General features: G+C 43.9%; 1 protein-coding gene across 2 annotated transcripts in view; it reads right to left on the bottom strand.

Annotated features, from left to right (window-relative positions):
- The window catches only part of LOC111144571 (cilia and flagella associated protein 221), a 101,528-nt gene that overhangs the window by 60,189 nt on the left and 17,849 nt on the right, over window positions 1-23,490 (bottom strand). For both annotated transcript variants that reach the window (XM_022498922.1, XM_022498932.1), the window contains 2 exons: window positions 15,514-15,617; window positions 1,501-1,660 (listed from right to left, as the gene is read on the bottom strand). In XM_022498922.1, the coding sequence (XP_022354630.1) occupies window positions 1,501-1,660; window positions 15,514-15,617 (264 nt within the window). The remainder of the gene's footprint in view (window positions 1-1,500; window positions 1,661-15,513; window positions 15,618-23,490) is intronic.

Genomic DNA, 23,490 nt, shown 5'->3' with positions numbered 1-23,490 from the left:
TTCTTCCATACAACGCTCTTGTGTTTTTAAGAACACATCTGTGGGAAGCAAAAATTCCACTCAAGTGATGTCCTTAAGAAAGTCATTTGTACATCGCAGCACGTGACGTGACATGGCAAATCACATTTTCTTGGCCAGAAAATAGCAGAAAAATTACTACTGCCTTTTATTTATATCCAGTGTTACTTGTTTATTGCTGGCATGATTTTCTTTCTCCTACAGTAACTGCAGGATTTGGGTTCGGCAGGCCACCCTAACATCCTACAGTTGATTCAGGCTGCTTTGAAGTTTTTGGAAGAAGATCATGATATAAATACATAATGAGTCATGGAATTAGTTCATGTTTCGATATAAGGATGTTACTCTACATAATAATATGCCGAATGAGGGTGCTATGTGAGGTCTATCTATGTGTGAGGGGAGAGAAGGAATGGCCAGCTATTTCTTTATCATTTTCAAAAATCTATAAGGATTTTCCAAGGTTAGGATCAAAACTGTGACAAGTTTTCCTTCAGCTTTTATAAGTATCATGCATATTGGGAAAAACTTACCATTTTAACCAGGTACGTAGGGATATAAAAATACAAGCTCACATTCAAACAGAAATAGGGGTTTGGAAAAAAATTTTTATGAAGTAAAACTTAATCCCATTTCACACCTTTATGCAGACTTGAATGCTGAGGGTTCTTAAAAAACAAAACCCCAACGAAACCTCCCATGTGGCAAGTTCTCATTTTTGCCCTATGCTGAAGTCACTTGTGATCCACGACTTCTTTTGGTCCCTCTGCTGGGCGCATCTTCAGAGTGTGGACCATGTCCCATGGGGCTTTGCAGTGGACACCGCACACAGCAGGCCCTCAGTTCATTATAATGTTATACTGAAATTTTGAAAATGGTTATGCTGCTCCTGTCTTATGGTTTACATTTGAAAGAATGGGGGCACCCGGGTGGTGCAGTCAGTTAAGTGTTTGACTCTTGATTTTGGCTCAGGTCGTGATCTCAGGGTCATGGGACAGAGCCCCATGTTGGGCTCTGTGCTCAGCGTGGAGTCTGCTTAAGAGTCCTTCTCCCTTTCCCTCTGCCCTTCCCCATAGTAGGTGCTCTCTCTCTCAAATAAATAAATCTTAGAAAAAAATTTGGAAGACCATAATACATAGGGTCAGAGATATATATCATGTGATACACACATATATAATACACACATATGGTTAAAACTGGTCATATGATCAACCAGCAGGGTTCAGTGAAGGCAAGTATCCCTCCATCTACCTTTTCTTGATCATCTCTTCCCTCGAGGCAGGAACAGCTACCGCCACAAGCCTAGAGCTATTCTATGCATTACTGTTAGACTTTAAAGAGTATTTTCTGAAAGTGCATCATTTTAAGTACGGTTTTTGATGGCATTTTGTTACAAAACAAAGAAAGAATGGAAGACATGGAGACTCAGATCTTTTTTACAAAGTTTTAGGAAGAAACAAAGACATTCCAAAGCAACCATACGGTAAAGTCATGTTGGGACGGCACGTTCCAGTGAAGACACATTCATACGGCCGAGAGTTGAACTGTGAGATCCACAGCTGCATTTTTATCTGTGCAATCCCGTACTTGAATGGTGTAAATTTGACGGTCACGTTCACCTTCCCATTAGCCGGGATTATTCCTGAGGGGAAGGAAATGAGACAACACAATTCTTTTTCCTGCAAAGTCCCATCAAAGAGGTTGACACACAAACACACTCCTCCCCTGGTAAGTCAAATACTTCTATTATCCTTATATAGCCTTTTCATTAAATCCATGTGAATTGACTTCGCATGTTTACGTTGATCTTATTTGCCAATGGCTACGTTAATTCTTTATAATAATTATTTGACTCTCAGTTATAGAAATATATACACATCCATCAGCGTTAGTGAGTCAGACATGAACTCCTAGAACTATGATCTCTAAGCCAATTATCAGATGTCATTGTTTACACTCTAAGCTATAAGAAAAACTAGGAACACACATACAAGTTTATGCCCAAATAATTCAGTTCCCTACATTTGGGCGTCATTTGAATCTTTCCTTCCAAATCTTTGGGATGGGCCATTGCTCTTTCTGAAGTCAAATATCCCACCATGTCTTGTTCCTCTTTTGTATCTCTGGGGTCAGTGGGGCTTGGAGCATAGTAAGTGCTCAAAAAACATGGGAAGAAAAATAGAAGAGAGAAAGGAAAGGAGAGAGAGGGGGAGGAAAAGAGGAAAGATCAATGTAGTAGGTAGAAGAAGGGCTACTGCTTGCTGTGATTCCCACTGAGGGCTCTTTGGTTTGCCTTCTAGATGACTTCTTAGGCCCCTGTGCATCTTTTGTTTGCATGGTCCCTATAGAGGATTTACACAATTCCCTCATAAATGCTTGGCGCTCCCTCCTTCCCATCTATGTCCTCTGAATCTTATACCACTGTCTCCCCTGTTCTCTATGCTCAACCACATGAAACTTTCATTTGGCCATCTCAGCATTCACTAAGCATTTACTCTGTACCAGGCAACAGGTTAGGCACCTGAGGAATAGGAATAAACAGAACAAAGTCCCAGATCTCACAGAGTTCACTTTCTAGCTGGGGACAGCAAGCAAGCAAACCAAAAATGATTATAAAATGTAAAATCATGTCATGAATACCAACAAGAAAAAAAAAGCAGGGTGTGTGGGAGGCAAGTGAAATGTGATGTACTATTTGAGAGAGGATGAAGAGAAGGCTTCTCTGGTGAGGAGATGTTGCAGCCAAGACCTGAAGGTGGAGAGGGGCCTATGCACTAACTCTCCCAGACTGGGCTCCTGCTGCCTCAGGGCCTTGGCACCTGCTATTCCCTTGGTCTGGAAAGCCCTTTCTCCAGATCTTCTTTTAGTTTCTTAATCCTACTTTCCGAAATCACTGTCTTGGCATCTGCTTTACCCTAGACTCAAATGCAGTTTTACCAGCATCCATTACAATGTTCCCAGCTCAATAAATATTTGTTGAATGAGTGAATGAAACCCATCTTGACTCTCCATTCCCGGAAGCCTTCACTCCCCTACACTTCTGTCAGCCTTGCAGTACCCATGTGCCCCCTGAACTGTTGCCTTCTCAAGTTTAGAGCTCTCCCACTTGACTGCAAGCCCCTAGAGCTGACACAGGGCCCCAAAGCTCGTTCACCTTCCCAGACCCCTAGTGCAGGGCTTCAGAAATAGGTATTTGTCAACTTCCTGAAAGCAGAAGTCCAAATCTTTTTCTTTTTTCTTTTTTTAAAGATTTAATTTATTTGAGAGAGCGAGCAAGCGAGCACAAGCAGGGAGGAGCGGGAGAAGCAGGGAGACGGATAAGGCTCAATCCCGGGAACCTGGGATCAGGACCTGAGCCAAAGGCAGACGCTTAACTGACCAAGCCACCGAGGCACCCGCAGAAGTCCAAATCTTGAAATGCTACCCACTAGTGACCCAAGAGCTCGCTGTAGGGGACAGCGAATCAGCAGAAGAGCTCAGTTCTGTGGGCCAGCCTAGGATCAGCAGAACAGAAACTGCTGCATACAGTTTGGGACATCGACCACCCACGAGGTCAGAAAATACACTGTCTGACCCCTGGTTTGCTGGTGGGGGGAGGCTTCAGACTGTGAACATTCTAGTGCCTCTGCTCCAGCTCATTAACTTAAAAAATTAACAAGCTCTGGAGCAAGGATTAATGTTTGCCTTGACCTGGATGATTTATTTTTAAGTGCTCCCAGCCTGCAACTAATAGCTAAAGCACACTGGAGGCGTAGCCCGGGCGACCAGGTACACCGCTTTTTCCATCAGCTCGGCTCTGTTAACAGAACTTGGCTGCGGCTGTCAGAGGCTAACTGCTCTTAAAGGTGTGCCTCACAGAGGCAGATTACTGCTTGGCAAAACTAATGCTGGGAGAAGGGAGAGAAAGTGTCACATTTGAAAAGTGGGAAGGCTCCCCTGCCCCCAAATTACGACTTCCTTTCCAAAAACCCAAACCACGATTTTATGGCTTCAGTCCAGTTTTGTCTGGGGCCGATTTTGGATCGCAACCCTTAACATCAGCAGGGATCATGTGAAGTCACAGGGCAGGGAGGCTGGCGAGGCAGAGGGAGAGAGGAAGGAAAAACGGAGAAATCAGTGAAAGCCTAAGAAAATCCTAGTTTATCGATAAAATGGGTATAGTGAAGAAAACGTAGCGACACTGAAAAATGCTATGATTAATGGTTGACTGGGAAATTCCACTGGATCTTTGCCTTGATGATAATTATGTAAAGTATGCATAAATATGGCCAGTCACCAAAAGGAGATGGAAAAATAAAAGTACGGTGTTAGGGCAGTTAGGCCCGGGGTGGGGAATCATTTTTTAAACATTTCTTCTTTTATGTTCATATGGCATCATTACAATATTGTTATACTTTTAAAATAACTTTTTCTTTGAAGTCCTCAGAAAGCACAGATCATCTTCCCTAAATTATCACAGAGCCCTATAAGCCCCATGCTTGAAGTGTTAGTAAGTACTGGTCTTAATCTTCCAGGATTTAGGGTTTTATGAGCTGAGTGTTGTTGGGTTAATTTCTTAATCTCTCTAAGCTTTGTGTGGGAATTTAATAGCTGTGTAGTTTAAAAATTGTCCATGAACAAGCTATCTATGATCTCAGTGTTTTGTTTTCACTGGATTACAGTGGGGTTGGGGAGCTTCAAGAACGTTCCTCCCATCTGACTTACCACCATGAGTCACACACTACCCACTGGGACACTCACGGGCCATCACCACCCCCAGGGTGTGCGGACAACACAGACCCTGACTTGTTGGGTCCTGTACGAGCTCTGTGACTTGGCTTGTTACTTTAACTGTGGCTCAGTTTTCTCATCTGCAAAATGGGACAAGGTTTAAAGAAGAAAAGAATGTACAGGTCTGGGATAATATGTACTTATTACAGAGTGTGTGTCCTATGAATGTGTCCTTCCCAATGTTTGTGCCAAGTAAAATGAGTAATAATTTATTGTGTATTATATTATTAGTAGTATGTCAAGAAGAGGGAGCCAGCTGGCTCAGTCAGTGGAGTGTGTGACTCTTGATCTCAGGGTTGTGAGTTGGAGCCCCACACTGGGCATGGAGTCTATTTAAAGAAAAAAAAATTAAAAATCAAATGTCAGGGAAACCAGGTTAAGCATCTGGCTCTTGATTTCTGCTCAAGCTGTGATCTCAGGGTCCTAGGATTGAGCCTCACTTCAAGCCCCACATCAGGCTCTGCCTCAGTGGGGGGGGGTCTGCTGGAGATTCTCTCTCTCCCTCTCCCTCTGCCCCTCCCCCCCAATAAATCTTGAAAAAATAAATAAAATAAAATGTCAGGAAGAGGAAATAGTTCTTGGGAAAACTTACACAGTTGACTACGGAACAACATGAGGGTTAGAGGCAATGACCTCCTATGAAGTCGAACATCTGTATGTAACTTTTGCTTCCCCCCAAAACTTAACAATGAAAAGCCTACTGTTTATCCGAAGTCGTACCAATAACAAACAACACACATTTGTATGTACGTTCTATGTGTTATATGCTATATTCATACCATAAAGCAAGTCAGAGAAAAGAAAATATAAAGAAAAATCATAAGGAAGAGAGAATACATTTATAGTCATGCTGTACTTATTGAAAAAAATCTGAATAGAAGTGGACCTGCATGACTCAAACCTGTGTTGTCAAGGGTTAGCTGCACCTGACCCATTTGAGTGTTAAAGAAGGAAGACGCAATTGCCTCATGATGCCAAGCCTCTGAGATGAGTTTCCCAAAAGCAGGTGATTCTACAAGTCAAGAAACAAGGACTGAGCTGCCTCTGGGAAGGTCAGCTTTAAAATTTAAGCTATGGGGGGACTGGGTGACTCAATCAGTTAAGCCTCTCCTTAATCTATCCCCCTCAATCCCCCAAGTCTCGTCCCCCAAATACCCCCTCCCACCTGGCTCATGAGTGCACACCTGCATGCTCTCTTTCTCAAAAACAAAAAAAAAAACAAAAAAAAAAAACAAAAAAAAACTGAGTCCTCAGACTTTCTGGTAAGGGCTAAAATATGAGTCCCAAGACTTTCAGTTACCAGTTCATTTCTAGGTTTCCCTGGGAAGGACCAACTTGCTAAGCCACAATAGATACTGACTGTTAGTTACTTCAGCACTCACTTTATTAAAGAATGTATTTATTGGAGAGAGAGTGTTTGCGCATGCAAGAGTGGGGGGAAGGGCAGAGAACCTGCAGCAGACTCTGTGCTGAGTGCAAAGCTGACACAGGGGTGGGGAAGGGGGGGGGGGGGGGGGGGGGGTCCATCTCATGACATCGAGATGGTGACCGACTGAGCCAGCCAGGTGTTCCTCTCAGTGCTTATTTTAATCTTTAATTCCCTTCCCTCCAGCTAGCCTTGGTGACTGAAACCAGAAATAATTAGTAAAATGAAGTCTTTTGGGATCTCCCTTTTCCTCCCTGTCCACCAAATACCCAAAATGCAGAGACGTGAGGAGCAGGAGCAGACAGCCTGGGGGCCCTGCTTATGCTAGTGGGAAGCTGCAGAGCAAGCAGTCTGAGTAGAAGGACGCTGGGGAGAGCCAGGCTAGCCCGCCAACTCATTTTCTGTCCAGCTTGTAACCTGCTGGCCGGGAGCTGGGAGTGCTGCCCTCATGTATTAACGACACCCCTCTCCTGGGCGCTGTCCAGCAGCGCAAAGACAGCTCAGGGAGGCCAGAGAGACTGCATGGGGATGCTTCTGGCTGAATTCATGAGCTGCCTGAAGCACCTCGCACAGCACCTGCCTTCTCCCATCGCTCACAGGGACACCAGGAGCCTCCCCCTGACCACGTCCCCAGCCTTACCGACCCTTCAGCAAAGCCTGTCCATGCCACCATTTGTCATTTCCATGGCCGGCACCCATCCGGGCCAACCTGGGCTTCCTTCCTAAGGGGACAGTCAGCTCCCCGTTTGTGCTACTCCAACCCAGTCCCCCCTCAGAAGCATAATGAGGTCAAGCCACCACCCCCTGCTGAGAACCCTCTCCTGTCTCCCTCCCAGCTCAGAACCAAACCCTAACTCCTACCCTCCTCAGGTCCCTGAGGCCTCTCCAACTTGGTCTCCTTTGGGGCACGCCCTCTTCCCCTTGGGCGCACGGTCCAGACACTCTGGGCTTTGGGACTTCCCTCAAACGTGACCCTGACAAGCCTGTTCCAACCTGATGGCATTGGGGACTTCCTCTGCTTGAAACCCTTTTTCCTAGCTCCTAAGTGCTGGATGACAGCAGTCACCTGGTCCCATCCCCCACTGTCACAACCATTTCTACCCTGGGCAATGTCCTCTCTGGGTGCCTGTGTCTCTCCGCCATACTGGGACGTCAGATCCGGGGGCAGGTCTGTCTTGCTACCCGGGCAGCCCAGCGCCTATCACAGCACTTGATGGACAGAAGGCGCTGAGTGCTTAGTTCTAGAATAAATGCCAATGTGGGGCCACAGGACAGGATTCAACCCAGCAGCATTTCTGGTAAAAGATGGTCAAGTGAAGCCATTTGCCCTTGACTACCCTCCTGTCAAACTCACCAAAACAAGAAAAAATTGTGCAAAATGGAAGAGAAGGAAAATCTTCTGTTAAACCAGGGAAATGACTATACTTCCAAAGCCTGAAAAAGCAGATGCTCCCCAAATACTGTACAGTAAGGTGTGGGAATGGGCAGAGAGCCAGGAAGGCAACTGATTTCCCAAAGGGGAAGGGGAACAGCCATGAAAAAAATACATCTACCTCCTCTTTGATTAAAGTGGCAAAACAGGGAATGTGGCTGGGCCCTGGAGAAGGGGGGATGAAGACAGAAGAGACCAGACCTCAGCATCCTAGAATAGCAGGGAGGGAGCTGAAGAAGTATTTACCTTGCCCTGACATTTCTATTGTCTTAGACCCAGGACCCGGAGGCTGGAGGTGACTTGATGGGGACAGAGGGGAGCAGGCAACCCTACGATGGTAGTGCGCAGCACAGATGATCCACCTGGCTTTCGTGAGCCCAGGGCAGTACCAGGAGGTTTTCTGTCAGGATGTGGGAGCCCACGGACTGTGGCCAGACCCTGGCTTCCAATCCTAGCTCAGCCCTTGGACAACCCACTTAAACCACCCCATGCCTCCGGTTCCTCACCTGCAAAGCAGACCTACTCATAGCGTCGCCTGATGAGTGTGATTGGGAGTATGATAGGAGCGGTGCTGGGGTCTGGCACAGGGTAAGGGCCACGCAAGCCTTAGATACTACTATAATTATTTTCATCATCATCATTCCTTTCTCACTTTATTCTTCTTTTGGCAGCAGGCCCTACTCAAAGCTGAATAAAATGCTGAGTAGAACCAACACAGGTATTATGCATGAAAACTGTACATTCAAGAATGAATATGCTTTGAAGAAGGAAAGGGACATAAGCAAAAGCAGGTGAAGAACACATAAGAACATCACAAGAGGGATGACCTCAGAACTCAGGTGGTTCACCAAAGTCTTAAAGAAATGACAGACAGCCTGACCCTTCCACAGCGAGAGTTACTAGGTTCAAGGAAGTGATGGTGGAACATACTAGAAGGAGATAAAGAGAGTTGGTGGGTTTGGGAGACACACAGAAAAAGGAAATGGAAGGGAAGACACTGCGTGAGAAGGAACAACAAAACACACATACACAACGTACACGCATGGACACATGGGTAGAGCCATGGCAGGAAGGAATGAGGAATCCCCACAAAATTCAATTATTTTAAGGAAGATAACAGATACCAAGGGCAAAGGGTGACCAACACGTACACATAATTTATGTTCCTGAACAAGAGAACAAAGCAAATAGATTAAAATACTTAGTTTTAATAGTTGAAAAATTTCCTAAAATAACCAAAGTCCTTTTTCTTCAGATCAAAAGGATATACCACATTCAAGGAAAACAAATGATACAGAGAAACACCTGGCAGATTATTTAACCTCAAGACTGAAACAAACACAAAAACAAAGAGAATCCCAAGGGCATCCAGAATTCACCTTGGGCAGGTAAAGATTCTGGCCAGCCTCTGACTTCCCAACAAATTCTCAAAGCAAGGGGCACTTGGGTAATGTCTACAAAGTTCTGAGGCCAACAGTCTTGGTAAACCAAGACTCTTCGACCCAGTCAGGTTGTCCTTCAAGATGACAGGCTGTAGAGACATGGTCAAACATGCAAGCATTCTCGGTATGTAGCCTCCAGGAACCTCTGGTTAACAAGCTGCTGGTTTCACATTCCAGACAAGCCAGGGGAAGAACGGACATAAAGAACTTAGAATGGAGGAAAAGTGGATCAAAGAATGGAGGTGGACACCCGGGTTCCACTGAAATAGAAACGAAGTAACTGTGGCATTTCTGGTCACAAGACAGAATGCAAACGCTATCAGCTCAGATAAGGGAAGATAAACTCACAGAAGGTGAAGCCATTAAGGAGGGAGAGAGACACAGAGCGTGGACGCTCCCTCCCACTGTCCGCACCGCCATGTTTCCGGCTGGAGTTGAAGCATGCGAGACAGTAGCTCTGACCTCTTGATGTTTTTAATACTCTTATTTGTAGCTGTAAATTTTAAGACTATCACTTATATCAGTGTAGTTCATCAACTCCTTTGGCTTCACCTGTTTGTTTTTTTCAATCAGTATCAAGTCATGAAACATATTTTTATAACATACTTCATTTTTATAAAGCCACTTCTTAAAGAAATATTTATGTTTGCTCAACCCCCTATCTTCCACACTCCTTTCCACCCAGAGCTGTTCTTTGTTTAACTCTGTTGTTATTGTTGCCTGGTCTGGGGCATATCACCCTTCCCGGACCATCCCCGTGGGGAACCCCAGAAAGGCCTGCTCTCCTGCAAGCAAAGCTGGCATTCCTTTTCAGTCTCCTGGAAGACAGGATTTTCCAGCAGGAGGAGGGGTTGGCTTAAGCCATCCCTGGCCCCTCCCTGGGCCTCGCTGGGCTAGTACCCCTGGATGGGCAGGAGAGATCCAGAGCTCAGTCTAGGTATAGGAATTGGCCTCTGGGTGAAGTTCACTGAATGCTGTTGATCAACCAAGCTCAAACCAGCCCAGACTGACAGGCCATCAAATGGTCATCTCAAACAGGAGATACCTAGGGATCCCAAAGGCAAGAAGAATATACAAGGCTGGGTGGAGAGCTCTTATTAATCTCCCTAATTTTTCTCTCAAAAAATAGAATTTTCCTAAACTCTTGGTCTATGATACAGTTCTGTTTGTCTTCCTCTCCTCTATTTCAAGGTGTCCTCGTTTTGTTACCCTTTTAGCTTAGGGGAGGGGGGTGAGAACTTGAGTCTGGAGTCAGACAGACCCTGTTGCCTTGGGCAGGTCATCTGGCCTCCCTGAGTCTTGGCGACATTGGCAGTAAAAAATGATGCTACTATTTCCTGCCTCGTAGGGTTGTGGGGGGCAATGGGGCGGTGCCTGTCACGTGGTTAACAATTAATAAATGGGAGTGATTCTTAGCATTACGCCCACAACTCTGTGTAGAACCACCATCACTCGTCAAGGACATAACTAATGTCCGGCAAAATGTAACATCGCTTCCAAAGTGACACAGCTGCTTCAGGACCTGTGTGTAAAGAACCGCCACCTGCCTCTCTAGCTTTTCCTGCTTTCTTCAGTATGCTACTGAAAATCAGTTACATATGCCCTTAAATAAGGGGCATAAGGAACCCATTTGCATTCGGTGTATTAACTGTCCTTAAATGTTCTCACTTCCTCATTATTCAGTTTGGTGCTTTAGAAAGTCATAAAAATGTCTGACCTCTTGATTTTACTTCTCATTAGCATTCTATTCCAACCCGGCTTACGGCCTCTGGCTTTTCTCAAATTGGCTGAACTGGAAGGTGATCAGAAGCACTTCGCTGGTATATCTCACTCATTTCTATCACTTGCCAAAGACATACCTGGATGTCTCCATTTCTCTGTATAGCCATATAATCAGCACTATTTTCTGGGATGAGGCTATCCATGATGGTCTTAGCCACCAAGGAGAAACATTTTATGGGGGCCTCTTCTGTGTGCCAAAGATCCAAAGGTCGTACCATCCTCTTGACAACCCTGACCTGTCCCCTGCAGGTCTCACCCATTCACAGGTGTATAGTGAGGCAGGGAAGAGAAGCAGGGCAAACTTCCCCATTCATATTCTTGTCTGGAAGGAAAGAGTTTGCTCATGGATGCCCAAAGGCATCTGGACCCTGTTGGTGAGGCTTATTATATGATAAAATACCTCAGTCAGGGAGGAAGGGGGCTTTGAAGAAGAAAGAGGCAAAAAAGTGGGTTAACGGTCACTTTCTTTTGAAACCTGAAGAGGTAAATGCTGGGGGGCGGGCAGCACATTGGCAGGTGTTGCAGGAGAATGAATGAATCCAACTGAGATCACATGATTAGACTAGGTCAAGTCCCTATACCTCCCCCCAACCCAGAATAGGAGGTATACAAAGGTGCCTTGGACTTTGATGGGTAGGGTTCAGTGTTTACAGTGTCATAGTGCTCATCTCAGGGGAAGGGAAACTCCTTTGGTGGACCTGGGCTTACAGGTAATGCTTATAACCAAAAAGCAGTCTGGGTCCAAAGCAAGGCCACAGGTTCTAGGATTACTCCCAAATCAATATAAAATGGTCATAAATTTGCATTTCATAAGAAAATGCAAAATATAAAATTATTTATAATGGCTGATCTAGTCCTCATAATTGGGGGGATAAAAGAGAACATAAGTATTAAGACTTTCCATAAGAACTCTGGCCAATAGTCCTCAGGAACACTTAACTAGCCATTTTAGGCTACAATTTGCCATTGATATGAATTGCATGCATTCTTCTTGATGTATGTGACACCAAGCAAATGGCCAGGATCTCAAAGTGGTCAAAAGTAAACAAGTTCTACCATTTTTTTCTGGCATTTGGCTCTTCTCCAACACTAATAAAATCTTGGCCAAAGTCATGTATCGCTGGCTCTTCCAAAATTATTGACAGAGCGTTCTTGATGTTTTAATTGTATATGATTTCTTGTCAGCAATATAAAGCTCACAAAATCCTTTACTTCTTTTCCCCAATTTCAGAAAGATCTTGGCCCCATCAATGGAGCCAGCTTCTGGCAGCTCTAGGGCACACATGAATCCTAAGGATGCCCAGTGGGCAAATGGCCTGTTGAGTTAAAGTTGGGGGCCCTATGTCAGAGTCATATCTTATAAGTGGAATTATCCTATTCAAATTTTTTCATTTGGCAAGCCTGAGCACAGAATGCCTGGAAGGCATGAATAAATGATGCTTCTAGTTCCTAGAGAAGATGTTGCTGTATAATCCCATGGACCACGCATGTCTCCATGGCCTTTAGATAATCAGTTACTAATATTTGCCCAAAAGAGTGTCCTGCACTAAGCCTCATAAGGAGGTTGAAGGGTCCAGCCTAGGAGATCATTTTGTAAAGCCACATCAGCAAGGCCATCCACATGATGCAGAACGTTTCAAATCGTAAAGGTGGGGTCCGCAAAGTTCAAAAGCCCTGGTTTGTTCTCATTTGTTTTCATTCATTTGCTAGCTCCCTCCCTCACTCATGCTTTCGCTTGCATCAAACTCTTCTGATATTCCTCTTGGATCACTATCCCGGACCCACTTCCCCTCAGTGTCCCCTGAAGGCCTATGTGTTCAGGGCTCAGTGCTCTGTCCACCTCTCTTGTCTAGCCACACCCACTCCCCGGGCGACCTCCTCTCTGTCTCACGGCTGTCCACTTCTTTAGTACCTAGGTGACGTGGAAATTTCTGTCTCTCGCTCCCACCTCTCACCTGCCTTGGGTTTTGAATAGGCTGTGTTTCAAAACCCTTTCAGTAGATTAATATTCTATATCTTGGGACATAGTTCTTTGCAGAAGTAGGCCTTGGCCATAAGAACCTCTCACTTCCTTCCCAATTCCCCCTGCCTTTTCCTTGCCACTGACACCAGCTTAGTTCAGGCTCTCAAGACCTACATGATTTCATTCCCAACACAATGATTTCCTGGTCCCCTGCCTCTACCCGCCCCAGTCACTCCTGCACACTGCAGCAGTACTGACCTTTCAAAAAAACAGCTCCTATCACAATTGCTCAGAAATCTTGGTGGTTCCCTTCTGCCTATGGAGTTTCACAGAATTACAGACCATCAAGAGGGGCAAGATCATATAGATGAACCTAGTCTAGTGAACGCCAAACACCACTCTGAGCAATGTCCACATCAGGATCACTGGTAGGTGCTTGCTACCAGTACAGAAAACCAGACCCTTCCCAGAGCTATTAAGTGCAAATTACCAGGGATGGGTCCCTTGGCTTCATAGCTGTCATAAATGTTCAATGTCTTGGGGTACTGCCCTGCTCTAAGTCCCATCTGCTGACTCCCCTCTACAACATTCCCACCAGTCTTCAGTGATGGTGAACTAGCTACATGATAAGAGATCAATTTCCTATTTGAGCATCTCTGATGATGCACCAGGAGCTGCTCGGCCTAAGGCCATTCCTTTTTATACTACAGTGATTCTTTTTTTATTTTTTTAATAATTTTTTAAAAGATTTTATTTATTTATTTGAAAATGAGAGAGCAAGAGAGAGAGAGAGAGAGAGAGAGAGAGAGAGAGAATGAGCAGAGTGAAAGGCAGAGCAAGAAAGATACAGGGAACTTGATGCAGGGATCGATCTTGGAACTCCGGGATCACGACCGGAACTGAAGGCAGACACTTAATTGACTGAGCCACCCAGGTGCCCCTACACCATAGTGATTCTTGTTACTGACACAGCTGGCCTGTCTCCAGTGCCTTTTTCTTCTCCCCATTCCTACACTGACCTGATGCTCTTTCCCCGGTTTATCTGGATCTGTCTTAGCACCTGGCTTTCAGGGACATCCCCAGAGGTCCAGTGTGGTCTGATGGCCCAGGGAGGGACAGGAGTCCCTCCTCTGTCTTGCCGTCATCTCTCAAGTAGAGTCTAGACTAAGATCACAGGAGCTAGCTCACTTTACCAACTTACCTCATAGGTCAAATTCTTTTTTTTTTTTTTTTTTTTTTAAATATTTGTTTATTTGACACAGAGAGAGAGAGCCAGTGAGAAAGGAAAGACAAGCAGGGGGAGTGGGAGAGGGAGAAGCAGGCTTCCTGCCGAACAGAGAGCCCGATATGGGGCTCAGACCCAGGACCCTGGGATCATGACCTGAGCCAAAGGCAGTTGCTTAATGACTGAGCCACCCCGGCGTCCCCCATCATAGGTCAAATTCTTATAACCTCTTCAGAGTGAAGGTGGAAATTCAGTTTGTATTTTATGAGGCAGTGCACCAGCTTCCGAACCAGAATCACTGGTTTCAAATCCTACCTCTGCCTCTTACTCCCAAGTGTCCCTGGTGCTTCATTTCTATGTCCATAAAATGGAAATAATAATTATACCAACCTTACATGGTTGTGGTTAGATTAAATATACAGGTACTTCAACATATATCAAATATATCTATATCTGTCACCTGGAACAGTGCCTGGCACATAACAGTCACTAAGTAAGTGCTACTATTATTATTCTACCAAAAGGCCTACAGCAAGAACACCGACTATAATTAAAAGCAGAAATATAATCTTGTTTAGTATAATTTTGGTAACCACTTATTCTCTCTCCTCTTTAAAGCCTAAAAGTAATAAAGCTTCTCTCTGGAAAGAGAATCAAGTACTGTTTTTGTTTTGCTTTTTGCAATATAAATAATAAGCTACATTGCATTTCAGAAATCTTAGAATTGCTCCTGGTTCTCTAGGAAATAATCTATATACATCTCATAATTTAGAAGTTATTCAAAATTTCTGCTTTGAACACTCATATATGCACTCAAAATCAGGAGATTAGTGGATACCCAGACATTCAAGAATAAAGCTATTTTAGTGTTCACAGCAGAACACTGTGGATGGATATTTAAAGCCCACACCCAAACATCAAAAGAGACAGAAACTGGAAGCAGTAATTGCTTTAGAGGAGTTTTTTTTTTTTTCAAAAGTTCTGAGCAGAACAAAGATCTATGCCCTTTGGGGCAGGAAAAGGCAGATTGTCCACACCATGTGTATAGTAAATTCATGACAGCCTTCAATAACATCCCAAAATCTTGGTAAGAGATGCAATTCCCATTTTATCAGAAATTGAGTGAAACGGATACCCCAAGGATAAACCAAGGGCCAAAATTAGAAGAGGAAAGGATTAACTTCCGATTTCAAGTTTTGATCTTGGAAGAAATTTACTTGGACACTGTTATAAATTATCTGCACAATACAAATGATTCCAAAGTGTCCTCATTCTCACGTGTCCAATCCCAATTTACAATATGTCAGACACGTCAAATCTGTTACTGTTACACATGTGAAGATACCATGTTCAAGTGCAGCTTATTCTCTTTTAGACCTTGAGACCAACTCTCCAAATCCCTTTGATCTGAGAACCCTAAGGAAATTAGAAACTTGAAATCTTGACTCCCCTTACCTGATATTGGATCAATAGTAAAGGCTTCATGAGACTGAATCAAAGTGATATGAAACTCGAAATCTACAGGGCAGCTGCACTGCAAAGGGATAACATATTTTTTGCTGTAAACAAAAAAAGGAAAAAAAAGTTTTCTTGATAATAAGTTCTTTTGATCGCAAGGAATAGACACTCAAGTTACATAATAAACAACCACAACAGTGAAGGCTGACACAGCAGCTAGAGTAACTCCTGGGTGCCTCCCGTCACACACATGTCCCAAACATTAACTCCTTGAATCCCGTGAGTTGGTGTTGTGATCATCCCCACTTACAGACAAGGCAAACAAAGCACCAGAAAGGGTAAGTGTCCTGCCCAAGGTGACCCAGCTAGTTCATGGCAGAAGTGGGCTTCAAGGCAGGTCAAGTGGGCCCAGTTTCCTCACTCAAATACCTCTGTCCACGCTGCCTCTTGAGTACTGTCAGGTTCTTTCTGTGGACACCCACAGTTACAGGGAAAGGGCTTCTCTGCCACCCAATGGGCCCCAGGGAACCTAGGGAACACGGCATGAGCAGGCTTGACACAGAGAAGCCTGGGAAGCCCCAGGCCTTTACGAAGCTTGGACCTAGACGGCGTTGAAGAAACCACCCTTCCAGTTGTGTTGGACTGAAATGTGCCAGAGACTTCTTATTTGGTAAGAAGGCCAACAAGCAGCAGAGGACCCAGAAATGCTCCCTCACCAAGGACCTGGAAATGCTCCCTCACCAAGACTAGTCCGACTTCTGAGTGTGCTTGAGGTTGTCCCTTATGGTACTGCAGGAGCTGCTATAGCTGGGCCGTTGCTCAGAGGGCCCTGAGCTTCTCATCATGTCTTCTCCTACTATCAGGCCAAGCCCAGGTGGGCCAGAGTTTGCGGTGAGCAAGGCATGGAGAAGCTGAGCTTCTAGCACTTGGCCTCCCCACAGATATGGAGCTGGGGTAGTAGGTGATCCAGCCTCTTTCAGCAGCTGGACATTGAGCTCAGCCCTGCCCTCTATCCCTGTATTTCCTTCTGCCTCCTCCCTTCTCTACCTCGTAACTCCTGCGCCCTCACAGCCCATCTTGTCCTCCTGCCCAGCGGTTGGTCTCCACCTCTTGACCTTTCAGTGAGAGCCTTCCTGCCAACCCTTCTCCCTCCCATTTCCCAGTCTGTGTGGGAGACTGAGACTACAATCGGGCTGAGCAGAACTGTCAAGCCAGCTAGCATGCTGTCTTCTGGGTGGTGCCCATCCTGACCTTGTCTGTCTCGGGGACTTTTCCCACCAGGACCTGCTTCCTTACCTGTCCCACACCTGTCTACCTGGGAGACTCTGAGTCCTATGAAGGCAGAGCTGAGTCTGCTTGCTTCTCCAGCCTAACCTCAACAAAATTCCAGAACCCTGCATCTGCTGGACATTCAACAAATATTTGTTGGAACAAAGTAAAATAACTCTTTTTCCATAGTAATTCTGGGGATACGGTATAGGTCAAATGTGGTTTTAAAAATTATGCCAAGAGGGACGCCTGGGTGGCTCAGTTCGTTGAGCAGCTGCCTTCGGCTCGGGTCATGATCCCAGCGTCCTGGGATCGAGTCCCACATTGGGCTCCTTGCTTGGCGGGGAGCCTGCTTCTCCCTCTGTCTCTGCCTGCCATTCTGTCTGCCTGTGCTTGCTCTCTCTCCCTCTCTTTCTGACAAATAAAAAAAAAAAAATTATACCAAGAGCATTTTTATTTGGCTTTAAATTCACTACCTTTTTAAAATTTGTGGACTATTCTGAATATAAAGAAAGAAAGATATAGAGAGTAATATAATAGAGATCCCTTTATCCACTACCAAGCTCTCAAATCTGCTTTGGGTAAACCAAAAATGTTTAAGTGTTTAAAAATGTTTATGGATGAAGAAGATATGGTCCATATATACAATGGAATATTACACAGCCATCGGAAAGGATGAATACCCAACTTTTGTATCAACATGCACAGGACTGAAGGAGATTATGCTGAGTGAAATAAGTCAAGCAGAGAGAGTCAATCATCATATGGTTTCACTTACTTGTGGAGCATAAGGAATAACATGGAAGACATGGGGAGATGGAGCAGAGAAGTAAGTTGGGGGAAATCGGAGGGGCAGACAAACCATGAGAGACTGTGGACTCTGAGAAACAAACTGAGGGTTTTTGTGGGGTGATGGGTTAGCCTAGTGGTGGGTATTAAGGAGGGCATGTATTGCATGGAGCACTGGGTGAGGTGCATAAACAATGAATCCTGGAACACTGAAAAAATAAAATTAAATTTAAAAAATGTTTAAAATAAATAAATAAATGAATGAGTGAATGTGTTAAAAGAGTTTAAAAATAAAACATTGCCAAACACTTGAAACTCCCTGTACACCTCTCCCCTTCCTCCACTTTGTCCCTCCCCATGACTGACCCCTACCCTGTCTCCACTGTCCATCATTCCCATGCATTTTTATAATACCATTACACATGTAGGTACTGACAAAATCTATATTGTTTTCAACAATATCGTTCTAAAACTTGCTAATGTTGTTCAGTGCTATCTGTCTGATATTTATCCATGATATACAATTTTTTAAAAAGATTTCATTTATTTATATGTCAGAGAGAGACAGAGACAGAGACAGATAGAACACAAGCAGGGGGAGCAGCAGGCAGAAGGAGAAGCAGGCTCTCCAGTGAGCAAGGAGCCAGAAGTGGGACTTGATCCCAGGACCCTGGGATCATGACCTAAATAAGCCCAAGTCAGACACTCAACAGAATGAGCCACCCAGGTATCCCCATGATATATGATTCTTATCCATGACACATGAAGTACCATTCATTCATGTCACTAGTGATGAATATTCCATTCCATGACTATCTCATTCCCACTTACCTATTCTCTTGCTGAAAGACATTTAGGTTATTTGCACTTTTTCACTATTGTGACGTGGCAATGACAATCCTCGCTTGGGGTTCCTTGTGCCTCAGTACCAGAGCTACACCGGGTATACCCCAGGAATGGAATTGCTGGGTAGTAGTAAAGTAAAATGATCAACTTTACTAGCTATGGCCAAAATGCTCTCCAGGTGGTCAATGTGAAGTCTAAATGGCTCAGACACAGTCTCTGAAGATCAGGCCAATGATTCATGACTCACAGCCACATGAGCCGGATGGTGCTTGGGTTGGTAACCCCAGTGATCTGCTCAGAGCTGCCTGGCGAGGTCAAATTGGCTGCTCAAGATTGTTCTACTAAGAGCTGCATGTTTGCATTTTCCTGAACTAAAACCAAAAAAATACTGCTGGGACTTTTTATATATGCCCAATTTTAAACTAATTTTAGAGCTCTGATAATTCCCATAGAAAAGGTGTCAGGATATTTGTTTAGTGACGATTACGTGAAGCCAAGTTCCTGATGCATTAATCAATCTGCAAAAACAAACGATTCCCTAAAGGCACAGAATTCCAAGTAACCTGATTCAGAAGGAGACTCAGCAGTGCAAGTAACACAGATCTGCTTTCATTACTGCAGCTTGTTATTACGGGTGCCGAATCAGCAAGGATGACGGCCATAATTGCGAATCAAGCACAGTCTAGATGAATTTGGGTCTCAAGGAATTTTGACAAATATAAAGGTTAGTTTATTTAGAAATTTTTCATATTTGAAAAAACCAGAATCCCATTAGATTCTAAGGGGACTTAGAGATTCTAAATACCCATGTTAATTACCATTAAAAGTGATTTATACTGGGGCGCCTGGGTGGCTCAGTGGGTTGAGCCGCTGCCTTCGGCTCAGGTCATGATCTCAGGGTCCTGGGATCGAGTCCCGCATCGGGCTCTCTGCTCAGCGGGGAGCCTGCTTCCCTTCCTCTCTCTCTGCCTGCCTCTCTGCCTACTTGTGATCTCTCTCTCTCAAATAAATAAATAAAATCTTTAAAAAAAAAAAGTGATTTATACTGAAGAAACATGAATATACACATCTTACGCCTATGGTTCCTGAGACACAAACAGTACCGAGTTCTTCTAACTTATAGGAAGCAGCCAATTGAAATAGCAAAAGCATACAGAAGCTGGTATTTTTGAAGTTAACCACAACTTTTATCCTCATTACTTTATTATTTAAACATTTTATCAGTTACGCTAAGGTCATGTATAAATATGAAGTACTTTAAAATGATGTATAAAAATATACCCAATACTTTAAAAGAATTATTCCCTATTTTGAATAAAATCCAACCCAAAACTTTTATTTATTCTTTTACTATTTTTTAATTTAAATTAAATTAATTAACATATAGTGTATTATCAGTGTCAGAGATAGACTTCAGAGATTCACACGTCTTACATAATCTCCAGTGCTCACTACATCACATTTATTTTATTTTTAAATTTTTTTTAATGTAATCTCTACAGCCAACATGGGGCTCAAACACACAACCTTGAGATCAAGAGTCACATGTTCCACCAAATGAACCAGCCAGGTGCCTCCCAACCCAAATCTTTTAAATACATTTTTTAAAAATTTTATTTATTTATTTGACAGAGAGAGAGAGAGCCCAAGCAGGTAGGCAGAAGGAGAGAAAGAAGCAGACTCCCAGCTGAGCAGAGAGCCTGACCCAGGCCTCGATCCCAAGACCCTGGGATCATGATCTGAACCAAAGGCAGACATTTAACTGACTGAGCCACCCAGGTGCTCTCACAGTTTTTCTTTTTAAAAGATTTTATTTATTCACTTGAGAGAGAGAGCGCATAAGTTGGGGGGGGGGGGGGAGGCAGAGGGAAAGAGGGAAGCAGACACCTGCTGAGCAGAGAACCCGATGCGGGGCTCGATGCGGGGCTCAATCTCGAAACCCTGCAATCAAGACCTAAGTGAAAGGCTGATGCTTAATCCACTGAGTCACCCAGGTGCCCCCAACCCAAACCTTTTAAATACTAGACTTATATCATGATTATATACAAGTTGTGTGCCTATTAGAAGAGAGTAAACATTTGACTTACGGAAATTAGATATTATAAAATAACAATATAAATTCAAATTTTTTCCTTCACCCTTCTCTAAATGCATGCTAGTAAGGGTCAAATATCCCACGGGTTTCCAGTTAATTATATAACATTTGTTTTTACCTGAGTCTGATGTTATTTTTATCATTCATTCTAAAATTTAACATTATATTTGTCAAGAAGCTAATCAAGCCTTTTTTGAGAGAAGGAATGATCTCGTGAATTTGTAGATAACGTAAAATCAGATTTCCTCCTTAATTCCAAAATCTCAGTATGCAAAGAGGGGGAGGAAGCACTTTGCCATATACAGAATCTGACTCCTTTGGGGAGAATGCAGGTTAGCTGACAGCAGTATGACTAATGCTAACTTATGACAAGATGCTGGACTCAGACCGCACAGTAAACTAACCACTCATTAGCTGTGATGCCTACATAAAAATCTGAGGGACACACCCTCAAGATAAAGGGAGGTCTCCCCACGGAGACGTGTGAATAATTTAAACTATCACGGAGACGTATGAATAATTTAAACTATAATATTGACTGTCACATATCAATTTTATAGGACTTTTGCTCTGTCAAGTGCTCACTGATGAAGGATCATGGTTAGATCCAAAGATGTGGGCAGCAACAGTGTATCCATGTCACAGTCTTTCCCTTGCAAATGTACAGAAGACTCATGAAAAAAGTACATCTAGGCACGCTTTGGGATCACACGCTGTAGCAGCTTTAAAACAACTCTGTGAACTCTTCCCACACTCCTTCCATTGACAGGGGGGGTCTAGGTCTTCTTCCCTGCAATCTGGGCTCCAATTGCCAGAATGTGTTGGAAAGGATGCTGTACTCCTTTCCTGAGGCCAAGTCTAAGAAAAGGCTCACTCTGCAACGTATTGCCCATGTTGTAAGAAAGCCCAGGCAGCCTGGGGAGAGAACCTTGGTCCAGCTGAGGACCCAGATAACAGCCAGCACATGAGTGCAGCATCTTGGAAAGTGGATTTGGCAGCCCCCCTCCCCCCACACACACACATTGATGAGCTTCTCCACGTGGTTCACGCACAAACAAAACGAGGGATCGCTGTTCTTTTAAACCATTACCTTCTAGGGTAGTTTGTTACAAAGCAATAGAAAATGGACCCAAGTGGCATTCTCTCTGTCTTGTTTCTTCTTCAGTAAATGACCACCTTATCCCCCATTTCTAGTTGCAACCTTAATTTGGCAACTTTAAAGCCCTTCTCCTTTTTTTTTTTTTTTTTGGTACTAGCCCTTCATAGGTACCAGTCACCACTAGGCCTGTATTTTGGTTAACCCTCCTGACGCTTGATATGTACTATTACTATGCCCATTTTATGGATAAGTGAACTGACCTACAGGGTAGTCCAAAGGCAAGCAGTTCATAAGAGATGAGTGGAAATTAAAGGCGGGACCCCAGAACCTGAGCTGTTCACTGCTATATTTCATTACCTCTCTTTGGTCTCTAAAGGAATAGCTAATGACATCTCATTGTTTGTACTATAGTCTTCTTCTTTATTGACATTCTCTTTGAAACTGAGCCCTCTGTGCCTTATTTGTTGAGCTTTTTAGAAGGCCTTTCCTTTAATTATCCCACAAGCAAGAAAAGCCTAGAAAATCCCAAGGCCTGTTCTCAAATGTTACCAACCTCCCTTCAAGCACTGCTACGTACATAGAGACAAAGGAAGAAATCTGGGGGCTGACTCATTGTTTTGCTTTAAGCTGTGGATGTAAATTGTTGTATCCAGAATGTGACCCCAAAACCAGAAAGCAATCAGACAAAATGATTAGTTGCCTGATAAACCAGACCTCCAACCCCCTAAACAGGCAATGATTTGAAAAGATATAAAGAGTTGAGAGTAAATTACATTTCAAATTTCAAAGTGTGCCCTTTTATCTAAGATAATTTATGTTCTTATGAACTTTCATGTGCTGCTTATCTTATTTTCAAAGACACAATTAATCTCACCGGGATTCGAGCCTCAAACGAGAAGCAGAGGGGACCCACGATCTTTAACGATATAGTCAAATAAAGACAAACAGAGATTTACATAAAGAAATGTTCAAGTAACAGGCATTTACTTATTTTTTACACTGAGAGAATTAAACACTACCCTCATTTTAGCCTAAGCTTAGACCAGTATTGGAGGTAAAGAGCAAGAAGTAGTCAAAGATTCAGGGAGGGTCGACATCTGTCTCTTGCTGGCCTGGCCTTTGAGCGCCTTTCTTGCCTCTGGTTCAACTCTTTCCTTAGTCCTCCCTGTTGCTAAAACTCCCCACTCCCTGCCTTCCCTCAGGCCTCTGTAGTTTAGGAAAAGGTGGAACCCCAGGGAACAACCAGAATTAAAGGGGTCACCTCTGCATTCTTGGTAAAAGAAGGTAAGGCATTTCTCTAGGGGCTGGAATAAAACTGAATTCAGAAAGTTAGAGGTGACTGTGACATGCTTGCTCTCTGCAGAGATAATACATGCCCTATTCACACATATATTTTTTTAAAACCACTTTAACAAAATATGGTAACACATACATAACATAAAATTTACCATTTTAACTATTTTTTAGTATACAGTTTAGTGGTATCAAACTATTCACACTGGTGTGCAACTATCCCCACCCTCCTTCTCCAGAGCTCTTTTCATCTTGCAAAAGTGAAACTCTGTCCCCAGTAACGCCAACTCCCCTTCCCCCAATACCCCTAGCCCCTGGCAACCCCTAAACCTTTTACTTTCTGTCTCTGAATTTGACTACTCCAAGTACCTCATATGAATGTTTTCATACAATATAAAATAGCTTTGAAAAACTAAACGTCAGGGGTGCCTGGGTGGCTCAGTGGGTTAAGCCTCTGCCTTTGGCTCAGGTCATGATCTCAGGGTCCTGGGATCGAGCCCCGCATCGGGCTCTCTGCTCAGCATGGAGCCTGCTCCCCACCCCACTGCCTGCCTCTCTGCCTATTTGTGATCTCTCTCTCTGT

Source organism: Enhydra lutris, unplaced genomic scaffold (assembly GCF_002288905.1).
Source record: "Enhydra lutris kenyoni isolate GAN:26980312 unplaced genomic scaffold, ASM228890v2 scaffoldscaffold1, whole genome shotgun sequence".
Classification (NCBI taxonomy): domain Eukaryota; kingdom Metazoa; phylum Chordata; class Mammalia; order Carnivora; family Mustelidae; genus Enhydra; species Enhydra lutris.
The sequence above is the reverse complement of the archived record's forward strand: the minus strand, read 5'-3'. Positions and strand labels throughout refer to the sequence as shown.